General features: G+C 40.8%; 1 protein-coding gene across 1 annotated transcript; it reads left to right on the top strand.

Annotated features, from left to right (window-relative positions):
• The first annotated feature begins 63 nt into the window (after nt 1-63).
• Nucleotides 64-20,172, top strand: LOC311299538 (uncharacterized protein). Its single transcript, XM_084423127.1, has 9 exons — nt 64-303; nt 3,341-3,493; nt 3,720-3,825; nt 4,015-4,135; nt 13,466-15,592; nt 16,066-16,234; nt 16,330-16,492; nt 19,285-19,417; nt 19,519-20,172. Exons 1-9 carry the CDS (start codon nt 251-253, stop codon nt 19,680-19,682), a joined length of 3,189 nt encoding a protein of 1,062 aa, XP_084279253.1. The 5' UTR covers nt 64-250; the 3' UTR covers nt 19,683-20,172.
• The last annotated feature ends 1,403 nt before the right edge of the window (nt 20,173-21,575 follow it).

The raw sequence follows: 21,575 nt of genomic DNA, 5'->3' as shown, positions 1-21,575 counted from the left end.
GCGACGGCAGAGGGCGCTGTGAGTCACTACACCTCCGCAATGGCAGATGGCGCTGTGTCATTTGGCCGAAGCGGAAAAACAGTGAATGGAGGGAATTTTGTTGTGGATGACAGCGGTGTGAGGATAAACATTCTTGTTCAGAGGAAACTTCATCAAAACAAAGACAAAAATGTTTAAGAACCTTTTTGAGTCCTTTCGCTGAGTGTTTAGACTGTAGAAACATGGCGTGGAAGCAGTTTAACTCGCAGTAATGGCGCAGTTAGAGGCTCTGCTGATCGATGCCGTCAGTGAGGCGGACGCCAGGTAAACACGGACTTTTGCACTTTAAATATAAGTTTCTATTTGTCACAAGGGCTGTATCTCAGTAACTATAACGTTGTTCACATTGTTCTAACTCTTACATTAGGATAACTTAAACTTCCAGTGTCCTTGTAGATTTATAAAAAATAAACAAGTAAACAATAAAACCACGCTGTCTTACAGTAAGATAATCATTAAAACAGAACGAAGAACACGCTTGTTTTCAGAAATGGCATGTTAGGATCAAGCTGTCATCGAAACACAAATTATTTTTAATTTCTAATGGCCAAAACAACAGAAATCGGGTTCAGTGGTTTCATGAATTGCTTGTGCTCTGTAATAATTATTTTACTTTAAAGTCATTATAATTTTGTACATTTGAAATGGGATGTAATGGAGCTCAAAGTGTCTTTTTATTGAACTCTGATGGAAAAACCCTTTTTGGAAAAGAAATGTATGAGTTGGTGAAGCAAATGAGATAATATTGACATTATTGATACAAATCCTTAATTAAAGTTAATGCTTGATCAAAACACTTATTTTTTTACTACTATTTTTCTGTTTCTTTTAATAAATAAAATAAAAGTATTTTTATTCAAGTAAAAACACCTTAATTAAAGTATGTTTATTTTAAATAAATTAAAAAGTAATTTATAAACAAAGGTAATATGGCTTTACAGACTTAGGTAAAGTTGGTTTTATATCCGCATATTCGCACATTCGCGGACTTCCGCGTTCAATAACTCGTGAACTAAACGTTGTTGCTACACACAACACCTATCACATATAACTACAGATAAAACACCAGAAGCTACAACATAAATTTCCTCAAAACGATCTTTCCTTCGCACTGGACAAAATACATTGATCTCTATGCGCAGGCTGCTAAGAAGGGACCATCTGCAAAGTGCAAACCCGAAGGAAAGCTCGTTTTGAGGAGATTAAAATATTAAAACAATGTTATTTGTGTAGTAACAATATTCAGCTCACGAGATATTGAACGCGGAACTCCGCAAATATGCGAAGCGAATAAGCAACTTTACCCAAGTTGCAGACTTGATCATGTAGGACCTTCACTATGAACATAGTCAAGTTAAAAAAAAAAAACACCCAGGGTAAAAATAGTTTCAGGTTAGATATTTGCTGCGTATTCACCTAGACTGCTTTAGTGTACTTTTGTGTAGGCTATTGTACATACAGTACGCAAAAATGTTTTATGTAAAAGTTACAGTAATTCACCAAAGAGATTTTTTCATGTTCCAAAGGTTGTAGTATGTTCCTACTGACCAGACTGACTTACTACAGGTGCAATTTTGACAAACAACTCCCTTACTGTACAATTATCAAATATATTTATGTAATAAACATTATTACATGTGTTTATTACATATGTTTATGTAATAAACTGTAATTCACCTATAGTGTTTATATATATATATATATATATATATATATATATATATATATATATATATATATATATATATTCCAATGGTTGTAGTAAATAAACATCATGTTTGCTGTCATGTTTTCTGAGTACTTGTCAATAATCTGATGGATTCAGTACCACGGACAGTAATATTTCTGCAGGACTGTAAACATCAATCAATGTACATGAATTGTGTTATTGTTAGAGTTCAATGTTAAACACAGATGTCATACAACAGGAAAACATAAAATAGAGTTTAGCCATTCTTTTTATTCAACTCTTTATCACAGATAAAAACAGAAAAACAGAGGTGAATAAAACAGCAAGACATGGGCTGTAGTGTGTTCTGTAGGGTCCAGACAAGATGATCCAACTTGCTTTGTAGCAGTCGTCTCGATGCTTTTCAAAACCTTTTGAAATAAATCATATGTCATTATTAAAACCACCACACTTACACAGTTCTTTTTCATTTTTTTTTCAAATAAATAAATATAAACGGTTGTAAAATGTAGCGATTAACTATGTTCAGGAGATTAAACATGATTTTCCACTTTCTACAGTCTGGATTGTTACCAAAATACAGATCATGTACAGGTTCATTCATTATTATTTCATAAACACCTTTTTAAACACCATCATTATAATGCAGGTTTTGTTGCTAAAGGACATTCTATAGCATCACAACACATAATGTGAGAGATATTTGCCAGTACATCTGCAGTTGGCTAAAATGTAGTTGTCTGTTTGCACACGATGAAAAACAATATGAACTTTTTAGACGGTCCCTATCTTGGTTACCACACTACATTGAATATTCTACTAAAGTATGTATGCATTAAAAATATACTTGCCCATTTTGATCGATGGTAGAAAATGTTGTAGTTCACAATCTTTGATTGTCGATAAAAAAATAGCTTTATTGACTATTTAATTGAAAAAGTTCTTTAACGCGAATGTGCGAATATACGGAAATAAAACCAACTTTACCTAAGTGCTTTACAGTGATAACAATAACATGATAGCTGTTATATATTATTATATAATATGATTATAATACATATTTAAAAAATGACGGTTTCATTACAAATATGGTGATTATCTCTAAATTGTTTATATTAACTCTCTGAATCTAACCCTGCCATGTCAAGAGTTGTAGAAGTCTGCTGTTTATCATTGTGTGAATTACTGTGGCTTCAGCTCCTAGATATTCTTCAGTTATTGAAAAACTGTGGATTTAATTACCTTCAACAAAACAGAAATTCATTAACAAGACCTCATTAACATCTTATTAACATTAAATAATAGATCAAACTAGCACTGAATCAGCTTTGCACTCGTGTCAGGATCAGCCGAAGGGAAATGCGGATGTTTAGGAAAGTGTTGCAGTGAGTTTTTGTGGTTTAGAAGAGAATAAAATCCAAGGCGCCTGTAATATATTGCCTTATAAATTGTGTAAAATGGCTTTTTAAACTTTAGATTTAGACTTTTAATTTACCTTTATTTGACATTTCATGCAGTAGACCCTAACTCTTCTGCAGTGAAGGTGAGTTCACTTGTGTTGGACATGCTGCCACGCGCAGGTATGATCATGATCTTGCTATTGTTCTGCAGGTGTGTGGAGTCTCTGCTGTGTCGGGGTGCTAATCCCAATGGGATCATCCGGGACGGCGTGGCAGCGGTTCATCTATCTTCAGGTAAAGAGTCTGAGAAAGGACTGCGTTGCCTGAAACTCCTCCTTCAGCACGGAGCCGACCCAAACCTCAGGTCAGTTACACCGCTAGACACGAGTGGTGCACGGCCATGCTATGATCATATCAGTTACACGCTAGCGTTCTAGGAATGCTTGTCTATGATTGGTCATTCACGCCATTCAGTGCAGTAATAGAATGATGCCCATGGCAAAGAAGTATTGCTGAACATTCACCTGGTCCACCAATGTTTCCTACATAGCTGTGTTGAAGATGACGTTGTTGTTGTTGTTGTTTTTTAGGAGTAGTGAGGGTCTGACTCCATTACATATCGCTGCATCTTGGGGGTGTTTTCAGAACCTCAGATTACTCTTACGGAACGGTGGAGACCCAAACCTCACAGATCAAGTAAAGCATTCAGTGCATTGACATCTCCAGTGCTGACCCTGTGTGGATGGAGGCCATCTGTATAGATCTAGACATTTAACTCAGTTTTTTAAATTAAGTGAAAGCTGAAAGTGACTTTTTAATTTATACTTTTTTTATACAGTTGCTGAGTGAGGAACCTTATAAAAGTGTTTACTGCTTTATTTCTAGGATGGGAATAAACCATCTGATCTGGCAGAACAGGAGGAGAACAGTAAATGTGCTAGTCTTCTTCAAGAGTATGAGTCCCACACATCCGAAGAGGAACATGATGGACCCAAATTTCAATATTGTAAGATTTTGTTGTTGTTATCGTTTAAGTTATTTAACAGGCCTTGTTCTAACACAGTTAGGGTTAGATCCCTGTTCCCTACGCAGTTCACTGCTCTCTGTTCCCTATGCAGTTCACTGCTCCCTGTTCCCTACGCAGTTCACTGCTCTCTGTTCCCTATGCAGTTCACTGCCCTCTGTTCCCTACTGCTCCCTGTTCCCTACGCAGTTCACTGCTCTCTGTTCCCTATGCAGTTCACTGCCCTCTGTTCTCTACTGCTCCCTGTTCCCTACGCAGTTCACTGCTCTCTGTTCCCTATGCAGTTCACTGCCCTCTGTTCCCTACTGCTCTCTGTTCCCTACGCAGTTCACTGCTCTCTGTTCCCTACGCAGTTCACTGCTCCCTGTTCCCTACGCAGTTCACTGCTCTCTGTTCCCTACGCAGTTCACTGCTCTCTGTTCCCTACGCAGTTCACTGCTCCCTGTTCCCTACGCAGTTCACTGCTCTCTGTTCCCTATGCAGTTCACTGCCCTCTGTTCCCTACTGCTCTCTGTTCCCTACGCAGTTCACTGCTCTCTGTTCCCTACGCAGTTCACTGCTCTCTGTTCCCTACGCAGTTCACTGCTCCCTGTTCCCTACGCAGTTCACTGCTCTCTGTTCCCTACGCAGTTCACTGCTCCCTGTTCCCTACGCAGTTCACTGCTCTCTGTTCCCTACGCAGTTCACTGCTCTCTGTTCCCTACGCAGTTCACTGCTCTCTGTTCCCTACGCAGTTCACTGCTCTCTGTTCCCTACGCAGTTCACTGCTCCCTGTTCCCTACTGCTCTCTGTTCCCTACGCAGTTCACTGCTCTCTGTTCCCTACTGCTCTCTGTTCCCTACGCAGTTCACTGCTCTCTGTTCCCTACTGCTCTCTGTTCCCTACGCAGTTCACTGCTCTCTGTTCCCTACTGCTCTCTGTTCCCTACGCAGTTCACTGCTCTCTGTTCCCTATGCAGTTCACTGCTCTCTGTTCCCTACGCAGTTCACTGCTCTCTGTTCCCTACGCAGTTCACTGCTCTCTGTTCCCTACGCAGTTCACTGCTCTCTGTTCCCTACTGCTCTCTGTTCCCTACGCAGTTCACTGCTCTCTGTTCCCTACGCAGTTCACTGCTCTCTGTTCCCTACGCAGTTCACTGCTCCCTGTTCCCTACTGCTCTCTGTTCCCTACGCAGTTCACTGCTCCCTGTTCCCTACTGCTCTCTGTTCCCTATGCAGTTCACTGCTCCCTGTTCCCTACTGCTCTCTGTTCCCTATGCAGTTCACTGCTCTCTGTTCCCTACGCAGTTCACTGCTCTCTGTTCCCTACGCAGTTCACTGCTCCCTGTTCCCTACTGCTCTCTGTTCCCTATGCAGTTCACTGCTCCCTGTTCCCTACTGCTCTCTGTTCCCTATGCAGTTCACTGCTCTCTGTTCCCTACGCAGTTCACTGCTCTCTGTTCCCTACTGCTCTCTGTTCCCTATGCAGTTCACTGCTCTCTGTTCCCTACTGCTCTCTGTTCCCTATGCAGTTCACTGCTCTCTGTTCCCTACGCAGTTCACTGCTCTCTGTTCCCTATGCAGTTCACTGCTCTCTGTTCCCTACTGCTCTCTGTTCCCTACTGCTCTCTGTTCCCTATGCAGTTCACTGCTCTCTGTTCCCTACTGCTCTCTGTTCCCTACTGATCTCTGTTCCCTATGCAGTTCACTGCCCTCTGTTCCCTATGCAGTTCACTGCTCTCTGTTCCCTACGCAGTTCACTGCCCTCTGTTTCCCACTGCTCTCTGTTCCCTACGCAGTTCACTGCTCTCTGTTCCCTACTGCTCTCTGTTCCCTACTGCTCTCTGTTCCCTATGCAGTTCACTGCTCTCTGTTCCCTACGCAGTTCACTGCTCTCTGTTCCCTACGCAGTTCACTGCTCTCTGTTCCCTACGCAGTTCACTGCTCTCTGTTCCCTACGCAGTTCACTGCTCTCTGTTCCCTACGCAGTTCACTGCTCTCTGTTCCCTACTGATCTCTGTTCCCTACGCAGTTCACTGCTCTCTGTTCCCTATGCAGTTCACTGCTCTCTGTTCCCTACGCAGTTCACTGCCCTCTGTTTCCCACTGCTCTCTGTTCCCTACGCAGTTCACTGCTCTCTGTTCCCTACTGCTCTCTGTTCCCTACTGATCTCTGTTCCCTATGCAGTTCACTGCCCTCTGTTCCCTACGCAGTTCACTGCTCTCTGTTCCCTACTGATCTCTGTTCCCTATGCAGTTCACTGCCCTCTGTTTCCCACTGCTCTCTGTTCCCTATGCAGTTCACTGCTCCCTGTTCCCTACTGCTCTCTGTTCCCTATGCATTTCACTTCTCCTTGTTCCCTACTGCTCTCTGTTCCCTATGCAGTTCACTGCTCTCTGTTCCCTACGCAGTTCACTGCTCTCTGTTCCCTACTGCTCTCTGTTCCCTATGCAGTTCACTGCTCTCTGTTCCCTACTGCTCTCTGTTCCCTATGCAGTTCACTGCTCTCTGTTCCCTACGCAGTTCACTGCTCTCTGTTCCCTACGCAGTTCACTGCTCTCTGTTCCCTATGCAGTTCACTGCTCTCTGTTCCCTACTGCTCTCTGTTCCCTACTGCTCTCTGTTCCCTACGCAGTTCACTGCTCTCTGTTCCCTACGCAGTTCACTGCTCTCTGTTCCCTACGCAGTTCACTGCTCTCTGTTCCCTACGCAGTTCACTGCTCTCTGTTTCCTACTGCTCTCTGTTCCCTATGCAGTTCACTGCTCTCTGTTCCCTACTGCTCTCTGTTCCCTACTGATCTCTGTTCCCTATGCAGTTCACTGCCCTCTGTTCCCTACGCAGTTCACTGCTCTCTGTTCCCTACTGCTCTCTGTTCCCTACTGATCTCTGTTCCCTATGCAGTTCACTGCTCTCTGTTCCCTATGCAGTTCACTGCTCTCTGTTCCCTACGCAGTTCACTGCCCTCTGTTTCCCACTGCTCTCTGTTCCCTACGCAGTTCACTGCTCTCTGTTCCCTACTGCTCTCTGTTCCCTACTGATCTCTGTTCCCTATGCAGTTCACTGCCCTCTGTTCCCTACGCAGTTCACTGCTCTCTGTTCCCTACTGATCTCTGTTCCCTATGCAGTTCACTGCCCTCTGTTCCCTACGCAGTTCACTGCTCTCTGTTCCCTATGCAGTTCACTGCCCTCTGTTTCCCACTGCTCTCTGTTTCCCACTGCTCTCTGTTCCCTACGCAGTTCACTGCTCTCTGTTCCCTACTGCTCTCTGTTCCCTACTGATCTCTGTTCCCTATGCAGTTCACTGCCCTCTGTTCCCTACGCAGTTCACTGCTCTCTGTTCCCTATGCAGTTCACTGCTCTCTGTTCCCTACGCAGTTCACTGCTCTCTGTTCCCTACGCAGTTCACTGCCCTCTGTTCCCTACGCAGTTCACTGCTCTCTGTTCCCTATGCAGTTCACTGCCCTCTGTTTCCCACTGCTCTCTGTTTCCCACTGCTCTCTGTTTCCCACTGCTCTCTGTTCCCTACGCAGTTCACTGCCCTCTGTTTCCCACTGCTCTCTGTTCCCTATGCAGTTCACTGCCCTCTGTTTCCCACTGCTCTCTGTTTCCCACTGCTCTCTGTTTCCCACTGCTCTCTGTTCCCTATGCAGTTCACTGCTCTCTGTTCCCTACGCAGTTCACTGCTCTCTGTTCCCTACGCAGTTCACTGCCCTCTGTTCCCTACGCAGTTCACTGCTCTCTGTTCCCTATGCAGTTCACTGCCCTCTGTTTCCCACTGCTCTCTGTTTCCCACTGCTCTCTGTTTCCCACTGCTCTCTGTTCCCTATGCAGTTCACTGCCCTCTGTTTCCCACTGCTCTCTGTTTCCCACTGCTCTCTGTTTCCCACTGCTCTCTGTTTCCCACTGCTCTCTGTTCCCTACGCAGTTCACTGCTCCCTGTTCCCTACACAGTTCTCTCTCTCTGTTCTCTCTCTCTGTTCTCTCTCTCTGTTCTCACTCTCTGTTCCCTACACAGTTCACTGCTCCCTGTTCCCTACGCAGTTGGGAAGAAATTAAATAGTAATAATTTAATGTTTAATTTTAAAGCACTGAATCGCTATCAAATCGCGACTAATTTGAATCCTAGCATTTTTAATTGATTATTGACGGAAAACAACGATTGACAATTCAAAAGTACGTTTCACGATCGATGCATATGCATCATAAGGATTTGTATTCGATGCATAGAGAAAATGAGTGAATCGTTACACCCCCCCTAGTAAATGGTCATATTTAAAGGAATACTTCAGGATTTAGCATTAAGCTTTGTATTAGTAGAAAACCTGTAGTATTTTTGAATTACCGTGCTTTCCACCCTCATATCCCCCTGAGACGAGAGATTTATGTATTTTTTGTCTGGAAAAAATCCTCAGATAACGCAAAAATCATCATTTTGCCTCATCAGAGGATGTTTTGGCCAGAGGCGAGAGACTACAGCCAGTAGGAGGAGCTGTCCCGCATGTTCTCAACCTGCCCATAGAGGGATCTCACTCACAGAATGTACAAACAGTGTCAGCCATCTTTTATTTGGAAGCTAAGCTATCAGGCTCTTGTTCTGTGGAGAAAGCTGAGTAGTAGGGGTTACCATACATCCTCTTTTTCCCGGACATATCCGGCCATCGAGATCGTCCAAAATGTCCGGGATTCGGCTTTTGCTTTCTGCAGTCGCCATTCATTGTTTACATGCACACCTTTTGTTTCAGTCTAACTGAATTCATTCCGATTGGAAAATCATCTGAGTGTTTACACGAACGTTAAACAAGTGATCGGTTGATGTGCGTTTTACCATTGCTAAGAGAATACCCGCTCCTCCGTGAGAGATACGAGACCGGTGCGTCTCACAGGTGTCGCTCATCAGTAATCACGCCACCGGCCTCGCGTCGTTCTCCCTCAGCCTCGTCCTGCTCGCCACAGTAAACATGATGAATGGCGACTGTAGAACGCAAAAGCCGAATCCTGGACATTTTGTGCGATCTCAAAAACCCGGGCAGACTTGTCAAGGAGACTCACTAGTAGCCTAGCCTAGTTGTTTAACTGTGCTCTCTTACTGGTAGGCGTGGCTTGGGAGTGGCCTCCTACATAGACATCATATAGATAGACGCCCTATCGACCGCTACTGCCTACAAAGGTCATTCATGTAGCTATGATACAGGACACATGGTTCGGCGTATTTTAATATTCATAGTAGGCTTAACAGTAATATAATATTCAGATATAAGATATAAAGTGACCAGACGTCCAAAATCAAAATATGTGATGTAGGATATAAGGTATTTTATAAATCACACACTATAAATATGATAAAGAAGCAGAAACAGATAGTTGCAGTAAAGTAATATTTTAATAATTTGAAGAAACGTGTGTATTACATTGCTTCCTGATATCACGTGTATATATATATATATATATATATATACACACTCACCTAAAGGATTATTAGGAACACCATACTAATACTGTGTTTGACCCCCTTTCGCCTTCAGAACTGCCTTAATTCTACGTGGCATTGATTCAACAAGGTGCTGAAAGCATTCTTTAGAAATGTTGGCCCATATTGATAGGATAGCATCTTGCAGTTGATGGAGATTTGTGGGATGCACATCCAGGGCACGAAGCTCCCGTTCCACCACATCCCAAAGATGCTCTATTGGGTTGAGATCTGGTGACTGTGGGGGCCATTTTAGTACAGTGAACTGTCTTGTTCAAGAAACCAATTTGAAATGATTCGAGCTTTGTGACATGGTGCATTAACCTGCTGGAAGTAGCCATCAGAGGATGGGTACATGGTGGTCATAAAGGGATGGACATGGTCAGAAACAATGCTCAGGTAGGCCGTGGCATTTAAACGATGCCCAATTGGCACTAAGGGGCCTAAAGTGTGCCAAGAAAACATCCCCCACACCATTACACCACCACCACCAGCCTGCACAGTGGTAACAAGGCATGATGGATCCATGTTCTCATTGTTCTCAAATGTTGCCTGGTCTGATGAGTCTCGATTTCTGTTGAGACATTCAGATGGTAGAGTCAGAATTTGGCGTAAACACAAATTCTGACTCTACCATCTGAATGTCTCAACAGAAATCGAGACTCATCAGACCAGGCAACATTATTCCAGTCTTCAACTGACCAATTTTGGTGAGCTTGTGCAAATTGTAGCCTCTTTTTCCTATTTGTAGTGGAGATGAGTGGTACCCGGGGGGGTCTTCTGCTGTTGTAGCCCATCCGCCTCAAGGTTGTGCGTGTTGTGGCTTCACAAATGCTTTGCTGCATACCTCGGTTGTAACGAGTGGTTATTTCAGTCAAAGTTGCTCTTCTATCAGCTTGAATCAGTCGGCCCATTCTCCTCTGACCTCTAGCATCAACAAGGCATTTTCACCCACAGGACTGCCGCATACTGGATGTTTTTCCCTTTTCACACCATTCTTTGTAAACCCTAGAAATGATTGTGCGTGAAAATCCCAGTAACTGAGCAGATTGTGAAATACTCAGACCGGCCGTCTGGCACCAACAACCATGCCACGCTCAAAATTGCTTAAATCACCTTTCTTTCCCATTCTGACATTCAGTTTGGAGTTCAGGAGATTGTCTTGACCAGGACCACACCCCTAAATGCATTGAAGCAACTGCCATGTGATTGGTTGATTAGATAATTGCATTAATGATAAATTGAACAGGTGTTCCTAATAATCCTTTAGGTGAGTGTACATATACATAGGCTACATATAGGTTATTTGTGTAAAACAGTTATGTCCGGTCAAACAATGTATGAATTAACTTCAGATTGGATTGTGTTGGTAATTCCTAACCTAACGCTAATGCACTTCTCCCAGTGTCTAGAACGCAACTGAATGCCTTTTCAAGCGTGTCAATACTTGAAAAACCACAGGAAACTACTTTTAAACACGAAATTACTTGATTTACAGTGGGTCTATTCGCACGTTTATTAAAACGTTACCTGAGGTAATTTTCCCGGACCTTTTACAGAAGGTAAAAGTCGCTGTAATCTTTACTGACATTGTCCGTAATGATTACTGAGATTACATTCGGACGGGACTAAAATAACCGAGAAGCTCTTGTTATTATTACTTTACCCCACCTCTCCATGCCGGGTGAACACCGGCTGGTGCAGTAAACATAGCCTAGCTAACGTTAGCTAGCTACGATTTCAGTACAGTAATATCAAAGATCATTGCTCCTTCTCAATTATCTGGTAATATTCTATTCACAAAATACAACCAATAGTACGGTAATGTTAAAAGTAATCCCCCGGGCACTATTTGCGATGGTCCGCCGATTAGAACAGGAAAATGGTCCACAGTGCTCTTGCATCTTAACTGCTGCCACGCAATGAAACTAGGAGTACGACCGGTTTAAGATGGCGGCCATATTTCTCAGTGCCCAGCGGCCAATAGGGCATCTAGTCTCTATATAATATCTATGGCCTCCTAGGGCAGCAAAGCAAGTGCATTCTGAGTTGTTGTCTTTCATCCACATAAGCCAAAAATACATTTTCTGTCTTTTCTCAGTCTAGAAGGCTCCAAATTCAAAAATACTACATAAATGACCCAATTTAAATACGCATTCATCTTTCCAGAGGTGAAGTATCCCTTTAAAGTGCTGTATGGTAACTGTCTGTTACGATGTTTAATATGAAAATAAACATAGTCAAGTCATCTTCATTTATATAGCGCTTTTAACAATGTATATTGTTCCAAAGCAGCTTTACATTGATAATAGGAAATTAAAGTAAAGTGTTTTGACTTTATAGCATCTCTAGAATAAAGTTATTGTCCAGCTAAAGTTATAATAATTTAACATAATTTGTAAAATCTAATATAACCAAATTGCGTTTATTTCCGTATACTAATATTATTCCGTGCTCATGTAGTGAGCACTGCGTAGGGACCCTGTCAGTGCAGCTCAGTTCATGAATCTCTCTCCTTAAACACAGTCGGTTATTTCTTTAGTGAACTTTAACAGTTGGGGAATAAATCGCATGTCATCGCTGTCGGGCGGAGGCCTCGTCTCTCCAAAACCATTTCTTTTCAGGAAATAAAAAAAAGGCATATTTTTTTTAGTTATTAAACATTGTTTCGTTAAAGTTGGTATTATACCTTATATTGCTATCATATACTGTTGTGTACCAACATTAACACAACATTTCCCCAAAATCATGTTTAATGGGAGATACAAGATTTATGACTTGGGAGCGGGGAGATAAGAGGTTACGCTGTCATTGATAGGAACGGTACGGACACCGGTGTTCATCAAAGTCTGCGGTCGCGTTGAGCCTTTTGACAAGAGATAGGCTTTAAGAGCTATTCAAAGCTAATGATTGTGGTTACATACATCTTCCTAAACTCTATTTTGAATGTTTAATAGATATGAGTGATGCAATACCAAAATACTAGGCTGTCTAAAATAGGCGGAAATTAATCTGCACGCAAAGTCTGCGGTCGCGTTGAGCCTTTTGACAAGAGAAAAGACTTCAATAGTTAACCAAAGCTAACGCCTGTGGTTACATACATCTTCCTAAACTCCATTTTAAAGGTTTAAGAGCTATGAGTGATGCAAAACAAAAAACGATGAGCTGACTAACGTTAGGCTGTAATAGGCGGAAATTAGCCTAATCTGCCCCCAAACTTCCCTTCATGGCTCACGGGCTTCCTTCTGCACCGAAGTAATGCTATTGATTTATAACAAAACAGGCCTACTCAAATGTATCTAACCTAACTATTTTATCACGTTATTGTCTAAAAAACAGATAGTTATCCAAAGATAGGCTTACTTGGCGCCAGTAGACAGCCCTTTTTTCTCCCATAAATTAAAACCTTGCTACTTGGGGTATTTTACATGCACAGTGCCAACTTCGAGTCAGTAAAATAATACTTACAACAATAATTTAATGCTGGTATCCAAAACATTTAATTCAATTCAAGTATTATAGTAGATACATTTTAAAAGTTCAATGCACACGTACAATAAGCCTAGTAATAATAAGCCTAGTAATAAGTAGATATTTAAAATACATCAATAACTGATATCATAGTTAAGGCTTGCTTTATGATGGGTATCGGTTGATACTTGTTTCAGTGATCAGCCCCTAAAATCCTGATTGGAGCACCCTTACAAAATATGTGAAGGGGGATTGCGCCAGGATCAGAATTGGGAACCACTGTTCTAAAAGAGGTGTTCCATCAACGTCAAAGATAATACATTGTTTTGTCTATTGTATGTGTATGGAGAACAAATTATACTATCATAATATTCTGTATTCTTCCTTTTTCCTAGCAATCCTTTCTGGCCAGTCCATGAGTGACAGTTCGTTGAGTCCAGAAGCGTCAGTGCTGATTCCTCCTGGAGCAGACCCACTGAGCAGCACACGACTGTCCTCGTTTTCCAGACACAGTGGAAAACCTTTGAACAGAGAAAGTCAGGCTTTCTGGCTCTCAGATATGTCAGATCTCGAGTCACAAGATTCTCATATTTGGAATAATGGTGAAATTTGTAAAGAGTTACCCATATTGTCCAGTACTTGTGTTTCTGTCGTGGACAATAAGGCCAATCCAGGGTTAATATCTGAACATCAGCATCAAGCCACAGATAGTGACTGTGATGGTCTGCAGTCTCAGAATATCCCTGTTCGTTCTCAACCAGAAAATCGGAGGAGTGTCACCTTCAGAGGAACTATTGATTATTTGCCCATTATCGGACAAGATGATCATCTGCAGTTCTCTCTCGATCAGTCTAGTGATCTTACTTTAGATCTTTCTGAATACCCTGATTTCCTAGATAATAAACGTATGGCTACTGTGTTACAGAATCAGGGAATCGATGTCACGTATCCCGATGATGTATTCATTTTTTCCAAAGAAGTCAACACATTGGAAGATGAATTTGATAAGACTGTTGTGGGGCCTGTACCACTTGATGATGATGATGATGATAACGATGATGATGAATTTAAGAGCATCATCCAGCCCCTCATTAGTAGTGGCTCTAGCGAGTACAATAGCTGTGGCAGTGAACCATACCAGAGCCCAACTGAAGGTTCTGTGGAAAATGGGTTGCCCAGTACTAAAGACAATGGAAATTCTCCTTTGACCAAACCCTGTGCCCAGAAATCCGAATCGACTGTAGGACAGAGTGGGTTATTTTTTAGTGTTAGAAATGCACGCCTTTCCTTTGTTGGAGATGGAGACAGACACCTGCCAGAAGGAATCAGGAGTCATATTGAAGAAGCGAGTTTATCTGCAATTAGCGGAAATGCTGGTAAAGTTGAGGTGGCCAGTAATGAAACTGATATCCCAAGTCCATTTGTCACTGGGAGAACAAGGTCCAGATTGAGTCGTCATTCAGAGAGAATGAGCCACAAACTAGCCTCCTTACAAACCAACTCTTGCCTCTTTGAACAGACGCTACCCACCGTTACTCGGTTGCGACGCAACACAGTTAAGTCACCATATGGTACATCAAAGCACAGTCTTGATGAAGACGGCTTCAATGGAGAAAGCAATATGGAGGATGTTGACTCGCAGTTGAGCTCTCTGAAGTTATCTGTGAGCTCAGATGGCCAAAGCCAAGCTGACACACAAATGTTATCCGAGAGCATGGCTGACACAGTCTTAATTTCTGAAAGGAGTGTTGAATCACAGTTGGAAACGAGTGCCAGTGAGGCTGGTAATAAGGTAATCACTCCTGTTCGTTGCAAAGGGTTAGTAGACCATTTGACTGATGTACAAGAAGTGAAGCAAACAACAACAGAAACGCCACAGTTCATCCCTAGTGCTGTTGGCAACAAAGAGTCCTGTGTTACGTGTGGACTTACTTCTCAAGGGTCTTTGCCATTTCAGGTAAATAACTCAGAATCTCCTTCCAGTTTGACGTATGAATCCCCAAAAGCACAGAAGAATCCATGTGCTAATTCAGGGCGCTCTGGATGTACACCTCGGTATAGCATGAGCCGACTGTCAGTCCACTCGTCACGGCAGACACTGGCAAACCTTTCTTGTACACTTGGTGGACAGCCTTTAACTACTGATAGCGATGAACTTGTGGAATACCTTTATACTGACACTGAAGAGGGCCATAAGTTCATTGAGACCCATGTTCCTCCAACGGCCAATACCTCCTTCAGTTCTAGCATAAGCACCAGTAACTCTGAAGACACACTTCTTTATGATTGGCGCTCGCTTCAGCTCGGGTCTACAAGTCCAGACCGTAACAAAGAAAGCTGTCGTCCCAAACAGGGTGATGTTGGAGTAAGTGGCTTAACCGACAAGGAACTCAGAAACAAGTTAATTGAAATGGGAGAAGATCCAGGACCCATCAACAGTCAAACCCGCCCACTGTACGTGCAGAAGTTGAAGAGATCCCTTCAGAACCCCAGAATCCCTCTGAGCCCCACTAATTTCAGTGGTAAGTACACAAAATAAAATACATAACATGACATAAAGCCAAGGTTCTCAACAGGTGGCCATCTGGCCCATAAGCTTTTACTTTATTTTATTATAATTGTCCCTCAAAGGCCACATTAATCAGGCTTTTAATTTTGTGATACACTCACGAGTAAAAATATATTCTCGGTTGGCGCCACCTATTGTGCAGGCATGGATTAGATGAAGCCAAACAATCGTTTCGCCTTCAGTTTGAAAGCTCCGTTCATCAGCGATCCGCTAAGCTTTATCGCATCACGCTCAGTGTGAAAGGTCTTTTACATTTCATAAAAATGAATCTGTCAAACTGGCTTAATATTTTGTATCTTAATGGGGGATGAATGGGGGTTAATGGTAAATTGAATTGGCCTCAAAAGTTGAGTTCCTCTGGAATAAAGAGTAGATGATCAGTGTTAGCATATAAATGCCATACTTCATCATGCATTTCTTGCTCAGCTGCAGGTTACAGCCCAGAACTCGATTCTGCGCTTCACAGATTCCTGCTTCCTAACTGCCAAGCTGATGAGCTCGCTCTGTGTGAGCAGTTTGATAAGCCGGATCAGAATAAGAGATGGCGTGAGGGTTTCATTAAGTCCAGCTTTAACTACCTGCTGCTTGACCCACGGCATGTATTTTCTTTCACATTTTGTTGCCTTCATTTGAACAATGACTGTTTCTTTTCATAGTTTACTAACATTTTCTCCCACTGCTGTTTTATAGAGTGACAAAGAATCTACCATATCGAAGTCAATCCATGATCCCTAAAGAGTGTTTTCAGACATTCATCAATGCGGTTTTCTATGTTGGGAAGGGCAAGCGTTCTAGACCTTACAGTCACCTCTATGAAGCTCTGGAATATTTCAAAGGAGACAAGACCTCCAAGGTCAGATGTGTCCTTATTTGATCATTCTTTTTGTGTGATATTTAGTCAATGATGAATGAAGAGAAAAATCTTTTTTAAGATGTACACTACCTGTTACGATCTTTAAAGATCTAGGGAATGGAACGTAACATTCAGATATTACATTACTGCTGGTCAATTGGAATGAGCAGAAATAACCATGGATGCATTGGTATCATTGCCAAAAGTCAGTAATTTTTTCACAAAAAGCCAAAGCCACTAGTTACAGTGCATGAGCTATTTACAATGTGGTATAGACAAATAAAGAAAGGGGGAAAAAAATACAAATAATGTCTAACCCTAACCCTAACGTCGGGTAAAGGAACCTAAGGGGCGCCAAGTTACAGAACCATATAAAACCAAATACTTATACAATTATACTCCTCCAGCCCTCAAAACGACCCAAAGAAAAATGTGAAAAATAAAGCAAATTGTTCGATGTATGTGATGCCCTAAATATCGTACTCCAGCTACAGAAAACAAAAATACACTCCTTACCTAGTGTGTCTAACACTTGACCTTACTACGCGCACAGTGTGTATCGCACATCTGCTTACCTGTTCTCCTTTCCACCACAAAAGAACAACACCCTCTGTCATAAAGCGCCATAAAGCCCAGACAATAAAGTAAAGTGTGCTAGATTCACAGAATGGGATACAATAAACAAATTATGACAAAAAGTACACAACTCAAACCACTGAACACACACACTGCTCCACCACACGAGGCACGCCGGAAGGCTTTAAACCCCCAGGGCGCAGCGGATTGGACGCAGAGAAGACGACTGATGATGACTGACAGGTGACACGAGACCTGAGAGCAGCAGACTGAGAGTAATAGTGAGAGAGGGAGGGAAAAGCACAACAGAAGCATGAACGTAACACTACCTTTCAAAAGATGTCTTTAAACAAAACAATAATATTATATTTTATTATTATTATTAATAGTATTCATTTTGAAATGTAATTCTTTAAATTTAAATGTAAAATTTCATTTTATCTGTAATGGCAAAGGCCCATTTTCAGTGTGGCTTGTGTTGCTCGACCTTTCTCTTTAAAACACGCTAAAAGTGTTCTTTTGGATTCAAGCCAGCGCTCTTGGCTAGGTCATATTTAATAGGTAATAATAGGTCATATTTTTGTATTTTTCTTTAAAGACTCTTGCATGATTTTGTCAGTGTGCTTTAGATCATAATGAATATTCCTTCTCTGCCAGAAAGTGTGTCTGGAGATTGGGAGTCACCTTGTCAACAGTATTTTAGTCTGGCATTGATGGTGCATCTATAAAAGTCATCTTCACAACACTCCATGCAGACCCATATCAAAACTTTATTTATCTGAAGCATTTATCATAAGGCCCTTTTCATTGTCATTATTTATTTGTATAATATGTGTAGCCTTTTAAACATTGGTACAGTATGTCAGAATGGGCTGTCTGTATGATTACTCAGGCTGCAAGTTTAACACACATACCCCTGGTTTCACAGACAGGGCTTAAGACTAGTCCTAGACTAAAATGTAAGTCTGAGCTGTTTCCACTGAAATAAACTTGCACTGACTGATCTTAAAAATATATCAGTGCCTTTTTAGTTTTAAGACGCACATCGGTAATGTTTTTTTCTAAGCATGTTTATAAAAATTACTTAAATGTCCTAATTGATCTATGGTCTAATCCTGGCTTAGTCTAAGCCCTGTCTGTGAAACTGGGCCATTGATTGTTTTATTATTCATACCATAATGGTGAATAGGTTTGTCTTATCATATACATCATCTTGAAAAAGACAAATCAAATTGTCTCTATTTTAAATTCACTGCAATATATTCAATAATTTCTGTAATAAAAACATTATATAAAACTACCGTAGTTATACAAATGAACCAGATCTATGCATTTATTTCCATTCAAAGGGATTGAAACTGAGAGAAAAAGATTAGGCTTGAAAGATCTCTTATCCTGTGATTCCCTCTTGTGGGCAACATTAATATCACAGCCTTCGTCTTCCTGAAATGGCTGGTAGTTTAGACTAGCGCTTCTCAAACCTGTCCTGGAGGAGCCCAGCACTGCACATTTTCTATGTCTCTCTTATCAGACACACTCAGTTCTGTTCTTGCATTCTCTACTAACGTGGTAATGATCTGAATCAGGTTTTTGTAGATGAGGGAGACTGGGCTCCTCCAGGACACATGTGAAAACTCCTGCTTTACTGAATTAAAATTCTTTTGATAACTTTTTGCCAGCATGGTCTAGAGTTGATGTGTGCGAAGGTGGGTGGAGATCTGACTAATTGCCTAACTGTTTTTCAGATAATTAGAAAGGCGGATACATTTTATAGAAACACATTAAAATTATATATACACTTGTTAAGCATTGAAACAAAAATTCAGAAGAAACAAGAATTTTGATACTATTATACATTCACTATATGTTGTGGAGTAATCACATTTGGGTTGTATAACAATTTCAGGATGGAATCGATTTAATTTAGGCTTTTATTAATATATAATCATTGACTGACGCTCCTACATAGAAATATGGAAGCTCAGCTCAAAAACAGGAGCTCAGCCGTACTTGCGTGACGTGAGGACAAATCTCATCGGTTTCCAGCGTCAAGAACATGCGTTTAGCATCCGTTGACCATATTAGATGTTCAGTATTAAGCTGCTTGAGTAAAAAAACACAACACATCTCCCTGTCCTTTTTAGTACCGTTCTTGCTCATGGTTCTTAATATTAATCATACATTCTATGATGGTATTTTTCTCTCGATGTCTCCAGAAACTCTGCTCAAAAGTGCAGCACATCCTGCAGGTCTGGAACGCTGGGCACGGAGTAATATCTCTGCACTGTTTCCAAAACGTCATTGCTGTGGAAGCGTACACGCGCGAGGCTTGTATGGTGGATGCCATTGGTAAAGAGATCTGAAATTGGCTGCTTGGATAGTTACAAATGTTTATGCAAACACGTTTCTATCTTAATGTCATAATTGTTCACATGTTGATCTTCTATTAGGGCTGAAGATGCTCACAAACCAGAAAAGAGGAGACTACTATGGTGTTGTGTCAACTTGGTCTGTGCGGAGGAAACGGGAGTTAGGCGTTCACCTGCTTTATCGGGCGATGCAGATCTTCTTAGCTGAAGGAGAACGACAGCTCCGACCCGCCGACATCAGATGAACCATAGACACTGGCATTACAGAAACTCTAATAGTGAAGCATATGCATACGCTTTTGTTCACTATTTCAATAACACTGACATATTGCTGTTGTAATATCAATACATATCAGCATGCTATCATTTAATGAGGACAAGCTACAGTTCAGTTAATAATAAATACAAACCACAGAAGATCAGCAGTTAAACATTTTTTTATTAAATGTTTATTTTTTTAAATCTTTTTTTAAACTCATTGCAATAATTATTCCACTATTCTAATGCAAAAAATGAGCGGCATGCTGCGGTGGATTATTGCAAATGTCATTACATAAATCATTTTGACAGTTTTTAAATCCTTATCCATTTTGTGAAATTAGGTCTTAGATATAAATCTGTAAAATTCTTTTTTACTTTTTATATGATGTGTGTTAGAGCTGATTGTTAGCTGATTAAGCTAGTTGTTTCTACTTTAGAATTTCTTCATTACGTAAATAAAAAAGTGAAAGAATATTTCAGAGTTGATTATGACTGGCTATGCTATCACTATGTTTTACTGTTTTACAGGAACCCATTGCTGTTGAATATCACTGTTCTTAAATAGATTGTGTCGGATACATTTGTACAAAAACTATATATTATATATGACTTAAGGTGAGACTCAAACAATTACACATTTATGTGTTAAGAAATTCATTTCACTTCCCAATTCTAGACAACTAAATCATAAGACAAGCTAGTTTTAACATACATTTGTTCTATTTTCCTCTTTGGCTGCACAGTACATCTTAGCATTTCAGGTGGCATGTAACTTTTAAGAATATTAAAGTAGGAATTGATCAAACTAATAAGAGAATTTCAATATTCATTACATATTCTCATTACCACTCTTTTAAAGAAAATACTTAAATCTCCACAATTATTCACCAACAAAAAATGGTAATTTTTCAAAAATCATTCCAAACCCATATGACCTTCACAATCACTGTTCACTTTAACTGCAGCATGTTTGCATAATGAAATATTATACCTAATGTACTTTTGTGCTGCACTGAAGAAAGAAAGTCATACAGGTTTAGATTATATTATTCTAAACTAAATTGTGTCCAGTGCAAATCTTAAAATAGAAAATAGTTTAGTATAGAACTAATTACATTTATTCATTGAGGAGACGCTTTTATTCAAAGCGACTCAGAAATGTGGAACATCACAAGCAATGTCCTAAAATCCAAAAACAGTCATATTACACAATGCCAAGTATAAGATGGATCATTACTTACACAAGCTTTTTTAAATAAACAAATAAGAGTTTAATGTATTTAATAAATAAATAGTAAGTGCCTTGGTTTACGATTGTGAATTAGTTGTGTTTGCAGAAATGGTCTTTTGCTGCCTTCACGTAGTATTGGAAATATCACAAACACTAGATTCCTAGTTAAGAAATTGGACATGAACAGCCTCTCAAGTTAAAATTTGAATGCGATTTTGCAGCATTTTGGTCTTCATAATACCCCCTTGTTATCCCCAATACATTCTAATTCTTTGTTTCACCCCTCCACTTTGGATTGTGCATATGCAACCTGGAGAGACCTTGGGTTGGTATCTATTGCAGACCTTTATATTGATGGTGTTTTTGCCTCTTTTGATCAGTTGTCTTCCCGGTTTAATATTCCCAAAAGCCATTTTTTCAGATATTTACAAATTGGAGACTTTGTACGTAAAAAAAGTGGTTAACTTTCCAAATGCCCCTCCCCCTTCAGATTTGGACACCATTCTGAGTGTGGATCCTTGTACTAAAGGGTCAATTTGTAAATTAGTGAATAGAATTGTTAATTTGCAATTTTCCTCTGATAACCTACGCACTGTCTGGTCCCAAGACATCGGTACTGACATCAACGAGGAGACATGGAAAGCAG

Source organism: Rutilus rutilus (genome assembly GCF_951802725.1).
Source record: "Rutilus rutilus genome assembly, chromosome: 11".
Classification (NCBI taxonomy): domain Eukaryota; kingdom Metazoa; phylum Chordata; class Actinopteri; order Cypriniformes; family Leuciscidae; genus Rutilus; species Rutilus rutilus.
Note: the sequence above shows the minus strand (reverse complement) of the source record. Positions and strands in the feature narration are given on the sequence as shown.

Coding starts and splice junctions, on each gene's coding strand:
- LOC311299538 (XM_084423127.1), top strand. CDS start 251: ATGGCGCAGTTAGAGGCTCTGCTGATCGATGCCGTCAGTGAGGCGGAC. Junction 15,593..16,065: donor GAGCCCCACTAATTTCAGTG/GTAAGTACACAA, acceptor TTTCTTGCTCAG/CTGCAGGTTACAGCCCAGAA. Junction 19,418..19,518: donor TTGTATGGTGGATGCCATTG/GTAAAGAGATCT, acceptor ATCTTCTATTAG/GGCTGAAGATGCTCACAAAC.